This window comes from Nuphar pumila, chromosome 4 (assembly GCF_984573655.1).
Source record: "Nuphar pumila chromosome 4, dmNupPumi1.hap1.1, whole genome shotgun sequence".
In the NCBI taxonomy this organism is placed as follows: Eukaryota; Viridiplantae; Streptophyta; class Magnoliopsida; order Nymphaeales; family Nymphaeaceae; genus Nuphar; species Nuphar pumila.
Window position 1 is genome coordinate 132,323,946 of NC_143252.1, and position 18,670 is coordinate 132,342,615.

An 18,670-nucleotide genomic window follows, 5' to 3' on the forward strand; every position below is an offset into this window, starting at 1 on the left:
CTAAAGGTATAGCTACAAGAGGAAGAACATGGATCTCTTATAAGAGATCCAGCAATACCTTCATGAAGGAAGGTGCTACAATCATGGTTGAACCAAAAAGCCTAAAACTAGGTCTCGCATCAGAGGTGAGGTAACGTCGGTCTAGTGATGACGCAAGTACCTTGCTAGGATCCCCACCCCTATTCGTGCACCGGATCCTAAATAAGGTTATCTAAGTCGTATCGAATAGGCAAACTAAGGTTGTAACACATCTATCCCAAATACATCAATTTGGGAGGTCCGACCGCTACCTCTGATTTACAAGCTATACATCTTGAAAATAGGTTTGCACCTAAGACGATGTCTTTTGAGAACTGAAGTGCATAAGTGTGTGTCGTGGCTTGTAAGCCAAGTGAGACGATATACACTACGCACTCGAAGTTGCACTCAGAGAGTGCAAGCTGACAAGAGGCAAACTCATGCACCTACTAATACAAAGGTACGACGAGGGACAAGCCTCGGGGGCGAAGCCGCACCGCGAGGGCAGAACGCTAAAGCTCCACACGAGGTATGAGATCATACCTCGATCATCGTAACGCACAAGCAGGCAACTACGCAAGCGACTCGTGAGGTACAAGATCCTATACGAACTACGCCAGTGTAAAGGACGGCTCATGAGGCACGGGGTTGTACCTCGATAGATCGATAAGCGTAAACAAGTAAATAAGCATAAGACAACAATGGACACATGAATGAACAAGGCATATGCACGAAGTGCGGCAACAAGGTAAATACAAACGCATACAAAAGAAAAGAGCAAGAGCAAGCACGACAGCACCGGAAGGTAAAGCGCGAGAAGTAAAGCAGAAGCAAGGCCATGGCGCATAAAGCGCGGGGCAACAAGTAAATGCAGGAAGTAAAGTGCAAGAACATAAAGGAGGACCAGGATTACATCCTGGAGAAAAAGGCAGACATAAGCAAGTAAATGCCAAGGCGCAAAGCGCGGGGCAGCTGGAAAGTAAAGCGCGAGAAAGTAAAGAGGACAAGGATCGCGAAACCGCGTCCTTGAGTTAAAAGACATGGAATGTAAAGACAGAAATAGAAAGCCTAGGCACATATAGCGCGGCGGCGACAGAAAGGAAAGTGCAGAAAAGTAAAGAGGACAAGGATCGCGAAACCGCGTCCTTGAAGGTAAAGACATACGTATATATATTATACGTATACATATATCGTCCTCTTTTAGTTATCTTTCTTATTTTAGCATTTATCAGTTCATTGTCCTTTCACGCAAGAATCCCCTACCTTAAGGGGTTGCGGGTCCTCGTACGCATGTAGCGTAGGCAAGCAAGAGCTCGAGCCACAGAGGGCGAGCGAGATCCACCGTTCAACCTGGAGATCTTAGATAGTTAGCATATGCCGGAATAAACAAGCAACACAAGGCAGCAAGGCCTCCTTGCCGGCAGGAGGCAGGTGCAGAAACTCTGCATCCTGCAGACAAGGGTGCCAGAGGCAGGGGCCTCAGCCCTACTTGGCAAAAGCTGCAGAGGCAGGGAGCAGGAGCTCCCTGTCTGCCAGCACAAAGAAAGGCAGGGGAGGGAGCAGAAGCTCCCTGCCACAACAAGGCAGGGGGGGGGGACACCCCCTGTCGGCAGCAAGAACAGGGCAAGGGGGCAGAGCCCCTTGCCAGAGAACACGGAGATGCAGGGGGCAAGCCCCTGCTCGAAAACAGAAAAGCAAGGGGGGCTTCGCCCCCTGCTGGCACAACGCAGGAGGCAGGGGGGCCTCGCCCCCCGCCGGGAACAACAGAGTGTGCAGGGGGCTCCACTCCCTGCAGGAGAAACAACAGAAGGCACGGGGCCTAGCCCCCTGCCGGCAAACAAAAGAAGGCAGGGGGACGAAGCCCCCTGCCGAGAAGCAACACAAAGGCAGGGGGACCCCGCCCCCTACCGAAAAACAACAGGTGAGCAGGGGGGTTCAGCCCCCTGCCGGAAACAACAACATAAGGCAGGGTGCGAAGCCCCCTGCCGAACACAAGAGCAACGACAGGGGGGGCTCGCCCCCTGCCGAGAAAAGAAAGAAGGTAGGGGGCTTGTCCCCTACCGAAAAACAAAGGCAGATGGCAGGGGACAGAGCCCCCTGCCGGCAAGGCGAAATGGCAGGGGGGCTGAGCCCCCTGCCGGCAAGCACGATGACAGGGGCAAAGTCCCCCTGTCGACCCATACAAAGAGGAAGGCAGGGGGGTTAACCCCCTGCCGACAGGGGCTCAGCCCCCTGTCGAACAGCTCCTCAAAAGGAAGAAGAGGAGGGTCACAGGGCTCGATCGAGCCCTGCCGAAAAACCTGCTAGAAGCAGGGGAGCGGAGCCCCCCTACCAAAAAGCTAAGCCAACACAGGGAGCGAAGCTCCCTGCCGGCGCTAGGAAAGAAAGAAGAGAACGGGAGAAGGGGTTTTACCTCTGAGGACCGAAGCCACGGGTCCGCCGGAGGGGTTGCTCGCACGGGGGTACTCCGATCGCCGGCAGCAGCAAAGGTGGAGGGTCGGCTCGAAGGTCGCCGGAACTGAGAGGGGAGGCCGATGGCAAAGAACCCTCGCTCGAAGGGTGAGAGGCGAAGAGGAGACAGCAAGGGGGCGAATCGCCGGCGCTCGGCGACTGCAAGGAGGAACGCAGGTCGCCGGGGTGGCTGCCGAAACTCAGAGGGGAGGCGGCCGGACGGAGATGCTCGCATCGTCAGGAGGCCGGCAGCGAGGATCATCGATCGTCGGGGAGGCTGCCAGACTGAGAGGAGAGTGCTCGTATCATCGGGAGGCCGCAGAGAGGATCGCCGGTCGGAATCGCTCGCCGGCGGGAGCGTGATGGGGGCGGCACAGAAGAGAGAGAAGGGGCAAGGGGTTTTGCCCCTCGCCCGAGACGCCTGTGACTTTTAAAAGTCACAGGCTTCTCGAACGATCGAGAAGTCGGGTCCGAGTTCGGGCTCGGGTCCAGCTCGGATCCGGGTCCGAAACGGCGGACCGACCGTGACACGTGTCCGACACGTGCAGGGCACGTGTCCGACACGTGCAGGGCACGTGTCTTACACGTGTCCGACACGGTTTTTTTTTTTTTCACGGTCTTTACACAACTTGATGCAGGTTGTCGTAAAAACATGAACAGCCCTTAGCCAGTTAGCCCTCTCCTGTAGTTATAGAAAGACCAACATTAACCTTTTATGTATAAAGTATTACAAGAAAAAAGAATATAATAATAGTAGTAAGGTAAAGCAGTAGGGGTGGGGAAGAGATTACATCAGTAAAGTATTCTTCAACAAAGAATTATTGTTTGGTGGGGGAATGTGGGAAGAGTGCGGGTGCCCTATGAAATGGACCCGCGCCGGGGGAACCCCAAGACCCCCTTGATATATATATATATATATATATATATATATATATATATATATATATATATATATATTACATTTTTGCCCCTGCCGCACCCCCGCACCCGGGTTTTTTGGAAGTGCCGAATCCCCACACCCGCACCCATGTGACATAGCCTCAGATTTATGTTTCATAAAATATATCTATATGTAACGAGTAAAGTCATCAACAAAAAGGACATAGTATTTACTTTCATATAATGAATTTTTAGGTGTAGGACCCAAACATCATAATGAATGATTTCAAAAGGTCTTGAAGTATTATTATTTGACAAAGAAAAAGACAATACATGACTTTTACATACTTGACAACTTGGACATAAAGAACCTTTAGACAACTTATTTAAACTAGACTTAGGAATAAGACGACTAGAAACAAGTTCCTTAACAAATGACTTATTACAGTGAGCTAAACGATTGTGCCATATTTCAGGTGGACTAATTAATACTGGAGACATAGACAAAAGAAAATGACGATAATGGCAGCAACTTTAACTTTGACAACACGTTTGAAACTGGCTTCTCCGATCTGACTTGACTTTCCCTGAAGATGTACATATTCCCTCATATTTTCCCTTCAATGAATGTCTTCTCTGTGAGAAGATCCTTTACATAAACAAAATTAGGGATAAATGAGATGCTAGAATTTGTATCATCTATAAGTCTAGAAACATAGATCAAGTTTTTCTTGATATTTGGAACATAAAAGACATATGACAAAGGAAGAGTTTTAGAATTGGAAGTAGGAACAGAGACTTGATCAACATGTGATATGGGATGTCGAGTTCCATCTCCGGTTATAACATTGCCTTTACCATGATAAGGAACGAAGTCAGAAAACTTACCCACATTACCGCTGATATAATTGGTTACCCCTGAATCAATGTACCATATCCCTTGTTCATTTTGCTTCAAATTCAAGTTAGTAAAAGCAGCCAACAATAGGTTCTTGTCCAATGTAGAGTTTCTGGAATAATTAGCTTCACTTGATTGGCCCTTTTGTTGTTTTGGATTTTCGCTTTCTTGTCTATTCTGAACCATGTTTAGTTGGGTATTGTACTTGGGATCATCCTTAAACCAACAATTTGCCTTTATATGCCTAGGTTTCTTACACAAATAACAAGTGAGAATGCCTCATCCTCCTTGATTGTTTAATAAAGGTGTGTTTGGAGTAGGTAACAAGCCTCGTCCTGCTCTATTATTTCTTCCACGACCTCTTTCACGGAAAGAACCCCGTGTAGAGAACATCATGGGAATCTCCTTGACCTTTGTTTCCACTTTCAGACATGCCTTTAAGAGACATCTCATAATCAAGCAATTTTGGTATCAGATTTTCAATCATTGGAAGAGCTGGAAGACATACCAAAGTAGTAGAAAGCACGTGATATTTTGATACCAATCCATTAAGTGTTTGCTGCACTTTATCTTTGTCTGACACTTCACATCCAATTAGTTATGCTCTTGATTTTGTTCAGGAAGTCCATGTTGTTGTCTGTTGTCTTTTTTCAGATTTTGAAATTCATGTTTTAGGTGCATAATCTTGGACTCTGATATCTGGGAATAAGTATGCACCAAATACATCCATAACTGCATGGCTGTGCAATCATCCGAAATACCAATCAAAACCTCCTGCAAAATAGTTGAAGTAATGTGTGCCACTAGCACATGGTCTCTTTTCATCCACTAACTCTGGATTTCTGATCTAGGTTGATGAAATAATCTGTCCTTATCAGAAAATTTGAATTATTGAGTTTTTCATATACCAATTGTGGTAGAAAATTGGACGACAAGTTTAGAGAGGAGGAATGAAAATTTGAATCCATGATATGACTAGTTAAGCAAAGAGCAAGATGAAAAACAAGAAAAATAACAAGAATAGAGAAGATGAAACAATGACCTACTTCAATCAAAACAATTGTCAAACAGAAATCGAGATCCTTTTTTTCGGATCTCAGAAACCAAAAGCAATGAATCTCACATAAGTCAAATTCTTCTTTAGTTGAGATAAAATCTTAACTTTCAATCTTCATATGAATGAAGTAGGTCCAGCCAAAATGAAAGAAAAACATGATATATACCAGACAGAACACACAATGTGTAATATATATCAAAATATCAAGAAGAAAAAAGGAGAAGATATACTCGGCTGAGATATCCAAACGGTATGTGATATTCAGACCTGATGTTAAAAAAATGTAGGGAATCAGATGTGAGAGAACACATGATGTGAGAGAATAAACAATATAGGAAATAACGTGTCAGGGGCAGATCTAACATGAAAGAGACAGATCTGATATCAAAGACAGATCACGATATCAGATGAAACAAATCTGATATCAGATCGCACAGAAGATCTGATATTAGATCACAGAAAATATATATATGAACCGAGAGAAAACAACAAGATGGGAAATATTAAAGGAGAGAAGAAAAACATATAACACCGATAGAAGAAAAAGAGAGAGGAAGATTGGAAAAGGCAAACGAAAAAGGTAGATCAAAATCTATGAGAACATACCTTGGAGACGTCCCATCAATCAGCCCTGCTCTGATACCATGTTAAAATATGGTTTGCAATTATTTGACAAAGTTTACCTGCAGGAGAAAAAGAGGAGAAGAAGATAGACAGGCCTTCTGGAAAACACGTTCCTCAATCTGGAAAAGTGTGGGCTGTTATATACTTTATAACTTCCAAATGTAACTTTTACACATTTGACCCCATGTCTAATACAACATTAAGATAACTGATGGGGTTAAAACAGGAATATAAAATAAATACATACAACAGATTGTCTCTATGAATGATTATGCGGATATGGATATGGGTCTGAACTGCTCCATATTCACGTTCCATTACCGATATGTCTCAACTCATGCGCCTAGAATATTTGGTCAATGTCCTCGTTTTAAAAGGGTATTATTAACTGGGAATGATTCACTTTTTCTATGGGTGTCTGAATTCACCATTGCACTCAAGAAAAATGGAAGAAATAATGTTTCATGTCACCAAACATCTGATGCACTTAATGGACAAATTTTGACTTTTTCAATTGAGGGAATTTTCAACTCTTTGAGGGAAGACCTGAAGCCATATTATTCAAATAATGGATGCAAGATATAAATATGTCCAGTACTAGATATTTGTCTTTGATGCAAAGGTTATTCCCATAGAATTTGTTTCTGGTAGCTCCATGACTACCCAAGACTTTTCTTAAAAGCGCCAAGAGTCAGCAGGATGTTTTGAAATTTTCTTTGGAAAGGCGGAGAGGGGTGGGTAGGGGGGGTGGGGGGGGGAGTTATTCAAAAAGGGTGATCTTGGAATTATAAGAGTAGAAAGAGCTAGTTGAGCTTTGGTGGAAAAACTATGGTGGTCCATCACCGAGGAAGATGCTTGGTGGGTCAGGATGATTAAAAGCCAAGTACAACATATCGGAGTCATTGTGATCATGAAGTAGCAAATCACCATAATTAATTGGTTACACATATGTGAATGATGACTATGCAATAGAAGACATTCAAATTTAATGTTGCAACCAAGATCGATTTTGGTAGTGCCCTCTTTCCCTTGTAGAAGAAGTTGGACATTGGCCAGTTGTGTGCAAGATCCTAGTTGTATGATTGACAGTAAAAATCAAATGGGATTCATTGGTAGCTCATGTATAGGTCTTATGGAGGAAGGACATAATGAATGAGAATGTCAATACCGAGTCAAGGGCCATTGCTTGGTGCAATCATATAGTGCTCAGTCTGTCGGTGAGGAATCACAGGTTCGAGTCTTGAGAGCAGCCACTTCTTGCAAAAAGACAAAAAGGATAGGACCGACTACAGTCTGCCCCTCCCCAGCACCATGGAACAAGGCACTGCACTGAGTGTGGCCCTTTTAGTGCGAATACTGATTGCTCTGTAATGGGTCCTTGAAGAAGAGGAAATATGATTTGGAGGTTCGAAGGCTTTCAAGGAGCAAAGCTATATATATATATATATATATATATATATATATATATATATATATATATATATATATATATATTCAATGAAGACAATCTGGTATGGTCTTGCTGCAAAAAGTGTCAATTTTCGATGATAAGTCTTGCTATCCTATTATGGCATAGCCATCAGCAATTTGCTAGTATAGTACCTCTCCAAGAGTTATTTCCTTTTCAGTTAGATTCCTGATATAAACCTCTTTCAAAAGACAATCTGCAGTCTGTGGAAGGTCATGCAGTTGGGCTTGCTACACTTTGCCTCATGAAATATGCAACCGTTTTCACATCTTCACATATTGTTTGTTTTCAAACTCTTGGATTAGCTTGACAGGTTGAAAAAGATCCCTTATCATTTTGCAAATCATAGAGTGCTTATACTATGTAGCTGGATACATTGGTGAGGGAAGAACTGCTGCGAAATGTAGCATCGGTGGCTCTTTGTTATGTGGTTGAACTTTTGGAAGTAACCAGGATCATGAAAGGAAGAATCTGACTGCTACCTTTCCTTTCGTGCATATATTCAAAGTCTGCATGTTCGCTTGGCCAGGTCTATCTTGGATAACTCCTGCCATGTGCACTAAAGTCTTCCCTGACACCCTGCACCTGCTCAAAGATAGGGATCCATAAGATGTTGATAATGTATGAACACACGTGTCACAGTGTTGTTAAGATCCATGATCTTTGGTGGATTTGTACAAATTCATTACTTTTAGATTGCCGCTGACAAATTTAAAACTGTGGTTTATACATTAATCACAGTATCAGCTGTACATAAAATTTGATAGGTTCACATTTGCTATTTACACAATGCATCTTAAATGTACTCTCTGTGCACTAAAATTCCATCAGTGAGAAACTATTGATTGCATTTCAAACTTCTCTACTGTTTCAAGAAAATGTCTGACTTGTTAATGTTCATGAAAACCTGGAAGTTAACAGTACCCTCTGTGTGTGTGCATGCTTGCAGAATGCACGTGTGTCTGTGATCAATACTATCATAAACGTGATGTTGATTGTGTTAGTACTTCTCATTAATATATCTTCATATGGATACTTTTTTTTCATCTATGTTGTGGCTTGCTTCATTTTCTGTGCATGTAAAACTGGGTCAAGGATTGTGGTCAGAAATATGAAAATCGGAAAGGTTGGGGCATACGTACAAATTTCTGCTTTAGATGTTGGTATATGGATGTATAGATGTATTTTTCAAGTTGATTTTCATTGTTGAATTGTTTTCTGCAAACAATATGGTGATGTTATCTGCCATGCATCCTCTTCTTGGATAACGTGGTCTAGTTTCTCTTTGCAGGTGAAGGATGTACTGTATCACTTGTATGTGACAGCAAGGGGAAATCTTCAGAGGCTTATGCCCAAAGAAATCAGAATATTGAAGTATCTCCTTATGATAGAAGACCCTCAGCAGCAGCTGTCTTCTCTAAAAGATGCCTTTACTCCAGGTGATGAACTTGAAGGAAAGGATGTTGACTGCTTGTATACGTAAGTCTCAACTTTCAAGCATATCATGCAGTTGATCTTTGTTTTCTTCATTTCTGAAATTATCTGTTCCTGGTAGCATCCCTTCTACATCCATGTGTATTTATGGCTGTCTCTGTTGGATCCAAATGTCAAAAGATAGTGTACGACCGGGTCCTTTTTAGACAATGACCAGAAAGATCAGGACCTAATCTGTTTTGTATGTCCAATTGGCTAAACTGGTTCAGATCTGGCCTTAAAATTAAGCCAGGTTGCATTCATCCATCCTGATAAATTGAAGTAGAACCAGTAATCCATTTTTGGTTCTTCTAATCTGCTGCTGGTTATACCTTCTGATATTTCCCTTGCAATTTTTTGTGCAGAACCCCTGATAAATTGCATACATGGATACGGACAGTTGTCGATGCATATCATTTCAGCAGAGAAGGTACTCTCATTCAGGAGGCCAGGGACTTGATGAACCCAAAGATCATCCAGAGACTGGAGCAACTGATGGTTCTTGTTGAGAAAAACTTCATGTAACAACAGTTGCTCATCTCAATCTCTCTATAAGCTGCTATTTATTTCTAGTACATAGTCTATGTCAGCCCAATGATGCAACAAATGCTAGATCAGAGCATGGGGAGTTTGTCATTCGATCTACTGTCACCAAAAAGGAAGGTGGGACTGTCGTGTTCGCTCTTTCCCAACTTATCTGTCCATTTCAGAAACCAGTATCATCGTGTTCATCTATCTAGAAATGGTCACGCCTTGCACAATGTCCGAGTTTAGAAACTTCTGGCTCTGTTATTGAAATTGATCAAGCTCCTTGCAGAATGTTATTTATGCTGCCGGTTTCACTCACCACGTTCAAGATTGATGCCAAATGGTCTGGAGCGATTTCTTGATGCTACTCCCCAATTGTTTAAATGTTAGGTGGCTTGGGCTTTCTATTCTGTATCAAAATGTGTAGAGTTAAACTTGGAGGAACTTCCAGCATGAAAATTTCTGTCGGATTAGCATGAAGAAAATCTATAAGCTGCTGAATAGGGCTACCTATCATTCCAGCTCTCCAAGAATATCTCTCTTGATATCAGTTGCTTCGACTCTTGAGAGTGATCCAAGAATAACTATGATTTTGCATTCTTTAGTTTCAATTTTAAGTATATTAATTTGGTATTCGTCTGTTGCAACTTTGGACTAGCTTGATTTGCTTGTAATTTTACTTTTGTGTATTCAAAGGGGCTGTTTGTTTCACCTAATTTACACATGAAAATGGGGTTTCGGTATGAAACCCTCCATTTTCGTATGCAGGTGAAACAAACATGCTAACTCTATTTTCCTATAGGGACGTATGCATTTTTTTGCACATGGGATGGCCTTTCCCATGGAGTCTTTCCTTATCAGTGGGTATGAAACAAGCGACCCCTAAAAGAAACGAGTCCAAAGTAGTTGGGTAACTTGCTTTCAATTTTCTCCATGTTATTTAAAGGAAACAAAAGGAGCAATGGAAATGCTTCCTCTGACTTGGCGCTGAGCGTGTCAGCTGGCAAGGGACCGTTACGTCTCTTGTGGTGTTGGAAAGGCCCAAGTGCCATAACATAAAATTAAGAAACCTGGCTGTTAGATTAATTTGCACAGGTTTTTGACGTACTGTAGGGCAAAAATGACCCATTTTTTTAAAAAATGGGTCACAAATTTTTAAAAATTTTCAATATCTAAATTCACAATTTTTTAGCTGTAAAAAGACCTTTTTATTCTTTGCACAAGAGAATTTTCTTCCAAATGAGTATGCATTTTTTTTAAATATGTGATTTTTCTTTCAAATATGCGAATTTCTTTTCAAATATGTGATTTCTCTTAAATATGTGAATTCACAACTCATGGTTGCAAATGTCCTCATGTCAGTTTTCTTTAAGAGAGGTTATCAAATGTAAGTATTTAGTAAAAAGGAGGTTTGCACATTTTGAGGACATTCACAATAAGAAAGTAGGGTCATTTTATATATATATATATATATATATATATATATAGAGAGAGAGAGAGAGAGAGAGAGAGAGAGAGTGGTAGTTGCCTACCACTCACTTGGCGAGATGTTAGTGGACTTGCGTGTGCTAAAAGGCAAAGGACCTTTAGCCGCACTTTTGAAGCGCCGCTAAAGGGTTTTTTTTATTTTTAGAAGTACTTTTGCAAATCAAAAAATGATTATACGGTATGACAAAAATGATGTGTTTTTCGAAATGCCCTATAATTTTTAAAACCCGAGTGATGTCCAAATTCACAAATTTTTTATTGTAAAAAAACCTTTTTACCCTTCGTACAAGCAATTTTTTTTCATATACGTAAACTTTCTCTCAAATATCTAAATATATGAATTTTCTTTCAAATATACAAATTTTTTCCTAAATATGTGAATTTTCTATCACATATTTGTGATTGTCATCCTGCCTGTGCCACTTATGCAATTTTATTAAAAGGAAGCTTACACATTTTGGGGACATTAGCAACCATGAGTTGCGAAGGTTTAAAAAATGTGCACACATTTTTTAGCTAAATACACCCACATTTGTTAATGTCCTGACCTTCGCACGCGAATGCCCTCATACACCCATGAAGGCCATTACAAATTTTTAGTCATGTCATTTGGGCTTACAAATGCCCTCTCTACATTTTAATCACTTAATGAATGCAATATTGAAGCCTTTCTTTAGAAAATTTGTCATTTTTTTTTACACCAATCATTTCCAGCAACATTTGCAACACTTAGAAGTGGTCTTGAAACTTCTCTCCTCTAATCACTTATATGCTAAATATTCTAAGTGCATGTTTGCAATCATGCAAGTAGATTATTTGGGGCATATCATTTCTGCTCAAGGAGTTTCTATGGATCACACAAAGATTTATTCAGTGTTATCTTGGCCAAGACCTACTTCTGTGATGGCATTACAAGGGTTTTTTGAACTTACAGGCTATTATCGAAAATTTATAAAAAAAACTATGGCTTAGTTGCAACTCCATTAACCACGCTCCTTAAGTAAGATCAACATTTCATTTGGGATAGCAGTGCACAAACTGCCTTTGACAGCTTAAAGAAGGCTGGGACTTCTGCCCCTGTATTGGTCCTTTCAGACTGTAATAAACAATTCATTGTTGAGTGTGATGCCAGTGGTGTGAGAATGGGTGCAGCCTTAATGCAAGAAGGCAGACCCCTAGCCTATATTAGTAAGGCATTTTCATGCAGACATGCATCTTATTCTACTTATGAAAAAGAAAATGAAAGCCACTATTTTTGCAATCAATAAATGGAGATCGTACTTACTGGGCAGGGCATTTATCATTAGGACTGACCATCAAAGTTTACGTTACTTGCTCCAGCAAAAGATTCACTCCAACACAACATAAATGGGTGGTCAAGTTAATGGGATTTGACTTTATGCCTGAATATAAAGCTGGGCATCATAATCAAACAGCTGATGCTTTGTCTCGAGTTCCAAAATTTACCACTTTAAATGCATTAAGCCTCGTAGAACTAGCTTGGCTTTCAGAATTACAAAATGCATATCGATCAGGCTCTCGGTTTCTTGCACTAGTTCAGTTGTGGCAACAAGGATCATTAAATCCTGAACTTTGTGTATAGAGGTGACATTCTTTATTACAAGGGTCACATTCTTTTATATTCAAGTTCTCCTTTTAGTACCAAGGTCCTCCATGATTTGTCTCTCTCCAATCAGTGGACATTCAGGTTATCATAAGACCTTGAACAGAATTAAAATATCAAGCAGTGCAATGTGTGACAAAAATACAAATATGATCCATTACCACTTGTTGGTCTTTTGCAACCAGCAACCACTACTAGACAAGAGTTGAACAGAAATTGCAATGGATTTCATTGATTCTCTACCCTAGTCTCATTCCAAATCTTCTGTTTTTGTTGTTGTGGACAGGTTTCCAAATATATAGTCATTTTATCTCTAAAACACTTGTACTACAGCAACAGTGGCTACAGAATTCCTTTTCAATGTTGTCAAACTACATGGTGCTCCATGATCTATTGTTTCATATTGTGAACGTCTCTTCACACGCCTTTTTTGACAAGAGTTATTCAATTTAATGGGCAACATATTAAACATGAGTACATCATATCACCCTCAATCTGATGGGTCAATCTGAAGTATTGAATCATTGTCTACGATGTTTTTGTTACCAACATTAGAGTGATTGGGTTAAATGAATACCATGGGCAAAATATTGGTATAATACAATCACTCATACATCTACAAGTATGACACCTTTTGAAGTTGTTTATGGATACCCTCCTCCATCGCTCTTATCATATGTTTCAGGTACTGTTTGAATCCAAGAAGATGAAAGTGATTTACATCAAAAAGACCATATTTTAACAGAACTTGAACTACATCTCCAACGACCACAAGATCGCATGAAAAGGCTGACAGATAATCATCATTTAGAGAAGTTTTTGAGAGGCAATTTTCTGAGGGAGAATGAGTGTATCTTAAGCTGCAACCTTACCCGTCAAGGATCAGTAGTTCATCGCTATAATCACAAGTTGAGTGCAAAATTTTATAGCCCCTACAAGATTTTACAGAAGAAAATAAAGAAGGTTGCCTATAAGCTTCAACTTCCTCTTGAATCTCAAATTCATCCTACATTTCATGTTTCTCAATTGAAGAAGAAACACCACGACCAGGTGGTGAAAACTTGTTCAATTCCTTATGCTTTTTCTATTGTCCAAAGGTATCCTGAAAAGTTGGGCAGAAGAATGGCCAAGAGAAATAATAGGGCTGTAACCCAACTTCTCATGTATGCTTAATAGGTCTGATTTTGTGGGTGAATTTTTTACATTTTATCTTGGGGACAAAGTTCTTTCACAGGAGAGAATTGATAGGGATGGTTTGATTCAAGAAGATGAGAGGGAAGAAACAATTTCACCGAAGTTAATTGATTCAGGATATTTGAAAGACATACGGTTAGTATGTGAAAGGATCTCTTCGCTTTCTGTAAGGGCATACACGTAAAAAAAAAAAAAAAAGAATTCAAAGGCAGCTTGGTTCTGACCTGTGGTCCTCAAAAACCACTGTTTTTTTTCTTCTTCCTACTCTCAATTCCATCAAGCCTATTTCAAGATCCCAACCAAGAAAAAAATCTTATTCATCCTCCCAAGCAAAAACCACTTTGAATCTGTCAGAATAGGCAGATTCATCCCTGATTCACCTAGAATCGGACAGAATCGACTCGACTTAGAGTGTAATCTACCCTTATTTTAATATTTTTAATGGTTTTTAAATTTTAAAGAGAGAAGTGACGGATTTAGCTCGATTCGGTCTGAGTCCTGAACCGGTTGAGACTGAAATTTTCAAGTCCGACAACATTGCGTAGAACCCACCCACAGGGGCACGGTGAATCCCCCACCTCCCTCCCTCCATATCGATACAGAAAATGATTCTGTCAACAAGAAAGGAAAGCTCCCTTTTCAGGGGAAAACCAAGACAAGTCGCTTCATCATTGCAAGAGGAGAAAACTTATAATAAAAAACATTCTGTACACGAATCGAGTTACCAACAAAAGCACATTAATATCTATATATACATACACACAATCACCAAAAGATGAAACAGATCAGGAAGAGAAACATCCTTCGACGATGGCAAAGGCAAAGAGACCCTTTGGTTCTACCACTCCCTCGCCGGCCTTGATCGCGAACTTTCCGATTCCCCATCGCTGCTGATTCATCATCGCTTGTCCGGAACGACGAGCGATCTCAGTGAAGAAGGAACCTTTGGCTGCTGCCGCCGCTTCCCCTTCTTCGCCTTTCTCCAACCTCTTCCTCATCTTATGATACTGCTCCGTGTACAAAAGAGCGATGTCCGCCATGCCTTTTCTTCTTCTCCTTACACCCTTCTGCGACTACTTTCTTCTCTGCACAAAAGCAACTCTCTGACCCTGCCACGCGGCAACCCATCGCATTTTATAGCATTGAGGGCAGGGCAGAATTAACAAATACTGTGGACGGATAAAGCTTCACCAAGTGGGAAATTGAGAAGGACCGAGGACCCACGGTTTAGGTGACGCCCCAGTTTGCGTCCAAATTAGGCCTACGTTCCCAGCGCTCCCAAACGCCACCGGACCTGAGGACACTTTCTTATAAGCCTAAGCGTGTCCGGGTACGTCTTGTGAGTCCAGCCGGCGTAGTCTATGACAGCCTATCAAAGGACGGGAATGCAACCAAAGTATTGGACCATTAAAGTCACAAACATCAGTCAACCGATCTTCAGGACTGCAGGGCTTGTTTGATGACTTGTTTAGGATTGGATGAAATGAACAAACAAAATGAAGGGAACGTTTATAACAACTATACCAAGTTAAATGTTTGTTTTGATCTTACATGAAAATTGTATTTCAAATATCAGTTGTTAACGATGTGAGGACAGACATGAATAATGGGTCAGGTTACTTTGTTTTGTATCGTATGATCTGATCTGCTCATCATTTTATATGTTTGAACAAGTTTATAATGAATTTTTGTCTAGGATATGAATCTAATTATGAACATTTGTCTAAAATCATGAATTTTTTTCTCAAATATAGATTTTGAATTGAATCTAAATACCATAACATAAAAAAAATGTATGTACAATAAATATGCAATAATTTTTTCTATATCACAACGTTTAAATTGGTATTTAATTATAAATGTATGCCTAAAATTATGATTTTTTGCATTAAATATAAATCTTAAATTGGATCCAAATACCATACCATAAGAAGAAAAAAAAGTTTAAAATCTAAAATCTTGGATTGGATTTAAAAACAAAAAAAGTTTAAAATTTAAATATTTTGAAAAAAAACACAAAAATTAATATTTTTTTATATATAAATAATTTCCTCAAAGACCAAACACCCATGAAGGCCAAGTGTTGGAAAACCTGAAACCAGCACATGGTTTTCAGACCGAAAGGGGATGTTTTTGAGATGTTTCCATGTGTCAATAAAATATTTATTATTATAATGGAGAAAGGGTACGTGGGGAGGTGAGGTGGGGCAAACGAACGTGCAATAAGATTGCACGAAAAGACGTGATACTCCCGTCACTTCTCAACACGTGTTCCGAATTATGGAGCTCAGTCCACGTGGCATGCAAAGAAGTGCGTCAGCATTCTTTTTTCTTGAAATTACATAGCACGCTATTCTTGTTCAAACAGATAAGGACGGTGAGTGGGTGGTGCTTTGAGTCAAAACCATTCCCATCCTCACCCAAAACCAGGGGTAGACCAAACCATCAAACACGGCGCTTGGTATTCAGCCCCTTCCACAACGTGTGAACCAGGAGTAGGGGCGGCAAAACCTGACACGACCCGCCAACCCGACTCTTAGGCGGGTTCGGGTTTGGAAAAAATGAACCCGTTTAATAAACAGGTTGACCCGCCTAACCCATTTATTAAACGGGTCGGGTTTATGTTAGGGGTATGCCAACCCGTCTTCCAACCCGACCGGTCAACCCGCAAATCTGAGAACCCGTTTAACCGACCCAACCCATTTATTAAATGGGTTGGCAGGTCTTGTCGGGTTACCCATTTATTAAACGGGTCCGGTTCGGGTTGAGGAATGCTAACCCGCCATGGTTACTCTAGTCATGGTTGAATGATATTTTACATCAAATATAATACATGTTACTACTCATGGTTGAGTGCTATCTGGATTAATTTTCTATCGTATAATGGTTTTTTTTTTATTTAAGGAATGCTTGGGTTCCATACCATAGAAAAATATGCTTGGTATATCATCATCCTGACAACAACAATGTAATTCTACCAAATCAAAACCAAAAGAACCAAAGCTTTGAACCACAAATAACAAAATCAAACACAAGTTAAAGTTCCAATCAAACCCAAAATAAAAAACCAACCGAATTTCCAACCAAATTCAAATACCAACCCCACAAATCATCCCTCGATCAAAAGAAAACAAACATCAAGATCAAACATAATTTATTTGATGCAAGAATTCTAAAACAATTAAACACGCCCAAAAAGAAAATATCGCAGAAAAGGGTAAAAAACCAAGAACAGAAGCAATCGAACATTTGCACTAATCCTCCTACCCAACTGATTGCCCTTGGGTCATTATGTTGACCCTCTTGGCGTGAATGGCGCAGAGGTTCGCGTCCTCAAAAAAACAGCCGACTTGAAACTAGAAAACCCTAAATCTTCTTGTACTAGGGCAAGGCGACAGAGAGAAGTAGGGATAGGTGATTAAACTGTCTGTCCTGTGGGGCCCATGCACTGCTGTCATGTGATTGGCCACGTCACATACACGGGACACTTAAGCCTTCCCCGGATCCCTTGGAAGTTGATGCAGGGAGGCCTGCATTTGGAAAAAAATGCTCAAAAAACTTTCTAGAAAGTACATATTTACCCGGTTTGTGATGAGGGCAATTTTTTAAGAAATTAAACTTTTTAGACAAATTTAAAATGAAAATTTATTGTACGGTAGGGCAAAAAAGACTTGTTTTCCAAAACCCCACAATTTTCAAAAATCAGCCCAATATTCAAAACCATGATTGTTTGTTGTTAAAAAAACCATTTTAACCTTCGCATAGTGGACCTCTTAAGGTCCACGCGATATATCGATACGCTCCCCGAGTATCACACCCTCTCACTTAAATGTGGATTCACACACATTTTTTTTTGCATACCTCACGAAGTTCTCCTAACCAAATTTGGCAAAAATCTCAAAACATCACAATTATCGTAGTAAATCTATATATATAATATGAAATTAGTGAAATATATTGCGAACCTCATGTTAATATATCGTAACCTCACAAATATTGTATTAAATTTGTGAGATATAGTGCAAGCTTTTTATGATCCTCAAGAAGTCTGCAAATTAGGGACTAACATCGCAAATCATGTCATTGTGAGTCTACTTGTTTATGAATTTTCTTATAAGCATTAAAGGCAACAAAAAAGGCAAAAGAAAGAAAAATGATGTACTTAGTGATAGTTCGTATTATGAAGTACATAGTAGGCTTGACACGTGAATAGAGAGAGAACTTGCTCTGTTGCTAAAAGTTTGGGTGTTCGACACTTTTCACAAAAAATACAGCATTTATAAATTGAGACTTAGACTTCTACACTTAAACACATAGCATCCAACACCTTTAATACAGGCCAAACAACAACAAAAATTTCAAGTGTTATCCAAATCTAAAGATGAATGTTAAAAAACTATTGATGAGTACATAGCTATATTTATGTCTCACATCCTAGAAGCATCTAAGAAAGAGGAGGGGGAGGGAGAGGGAGAGGAGGACTGAGTGATGAAGAAGTTTCACCCATTGAATGACTCTAAAGTTGTTAACCTTAATTTATGGATAGAGGAAACTGGAGACGTGGCTACCTGCACTAGCAGTGGCGAGATCTAGATGGTAACTCGGCAAGAGGAGGACGTGAACCCTAAGGTTGAGGTTAATGTGGATGGTCCTCATGAAGTATGGGTGAGTGAGGGTCCTCAAGAAGTGAAGGTAAGTGAGGGTCCTTGGGAAGTGGAGGTGGGTAGATCAGATGCTCAACCAAAGCTCGAGGTTGTGGTGGAGAGTGCACATGATCAGATGCAACAAGGAACAAGGTCCAGTGCTCAAAAGAGGGGGTCATAGTAGGGAACAAGTTTCGGTGCTCATGAACATGTACTTTGTTCATTTGTTATTTTGTATATACATGTTTATAAGATGTTTGCAATAATTATCAATTTTATATTCAATCAATGATAAAATTGTCATATATATTGCACTTCAATCTTT

At 40.4% G+C, this 18,670-nt stretch overlaps 1 protein-coding gene across 1 annotated transcript in view; it reads left to right on the top strand.

Moving 5' to 3' along the window:
* LOC149841106 (uncharacterized protein At4g37920) overlaps nucleotides 1–10,043 on the top strand; it is a 36,023-nt gene extending 25,980 nt beyond the window's left edge. Inside the window, exons 5-6 of the mRNA XM_090004667.1 lie at nucleotides 8,687–8,874; nucleotides 9,234–10,043. Coding sequence (XP_089860793.1) covers nucleotides 8,687–8,874; nucleotides 9,234–9,393 — 348 coding nt within the window. The 3' untranslated portion in view covers nucleotides 9,394–10,043. The remainder of the gene's footprint in view (nucleotides 1–8,686; nucleotides 8,875–9,233) is intronic.
* Nucleotides 10,044–18,670: the final 8,627 nt, after the last annotated feature.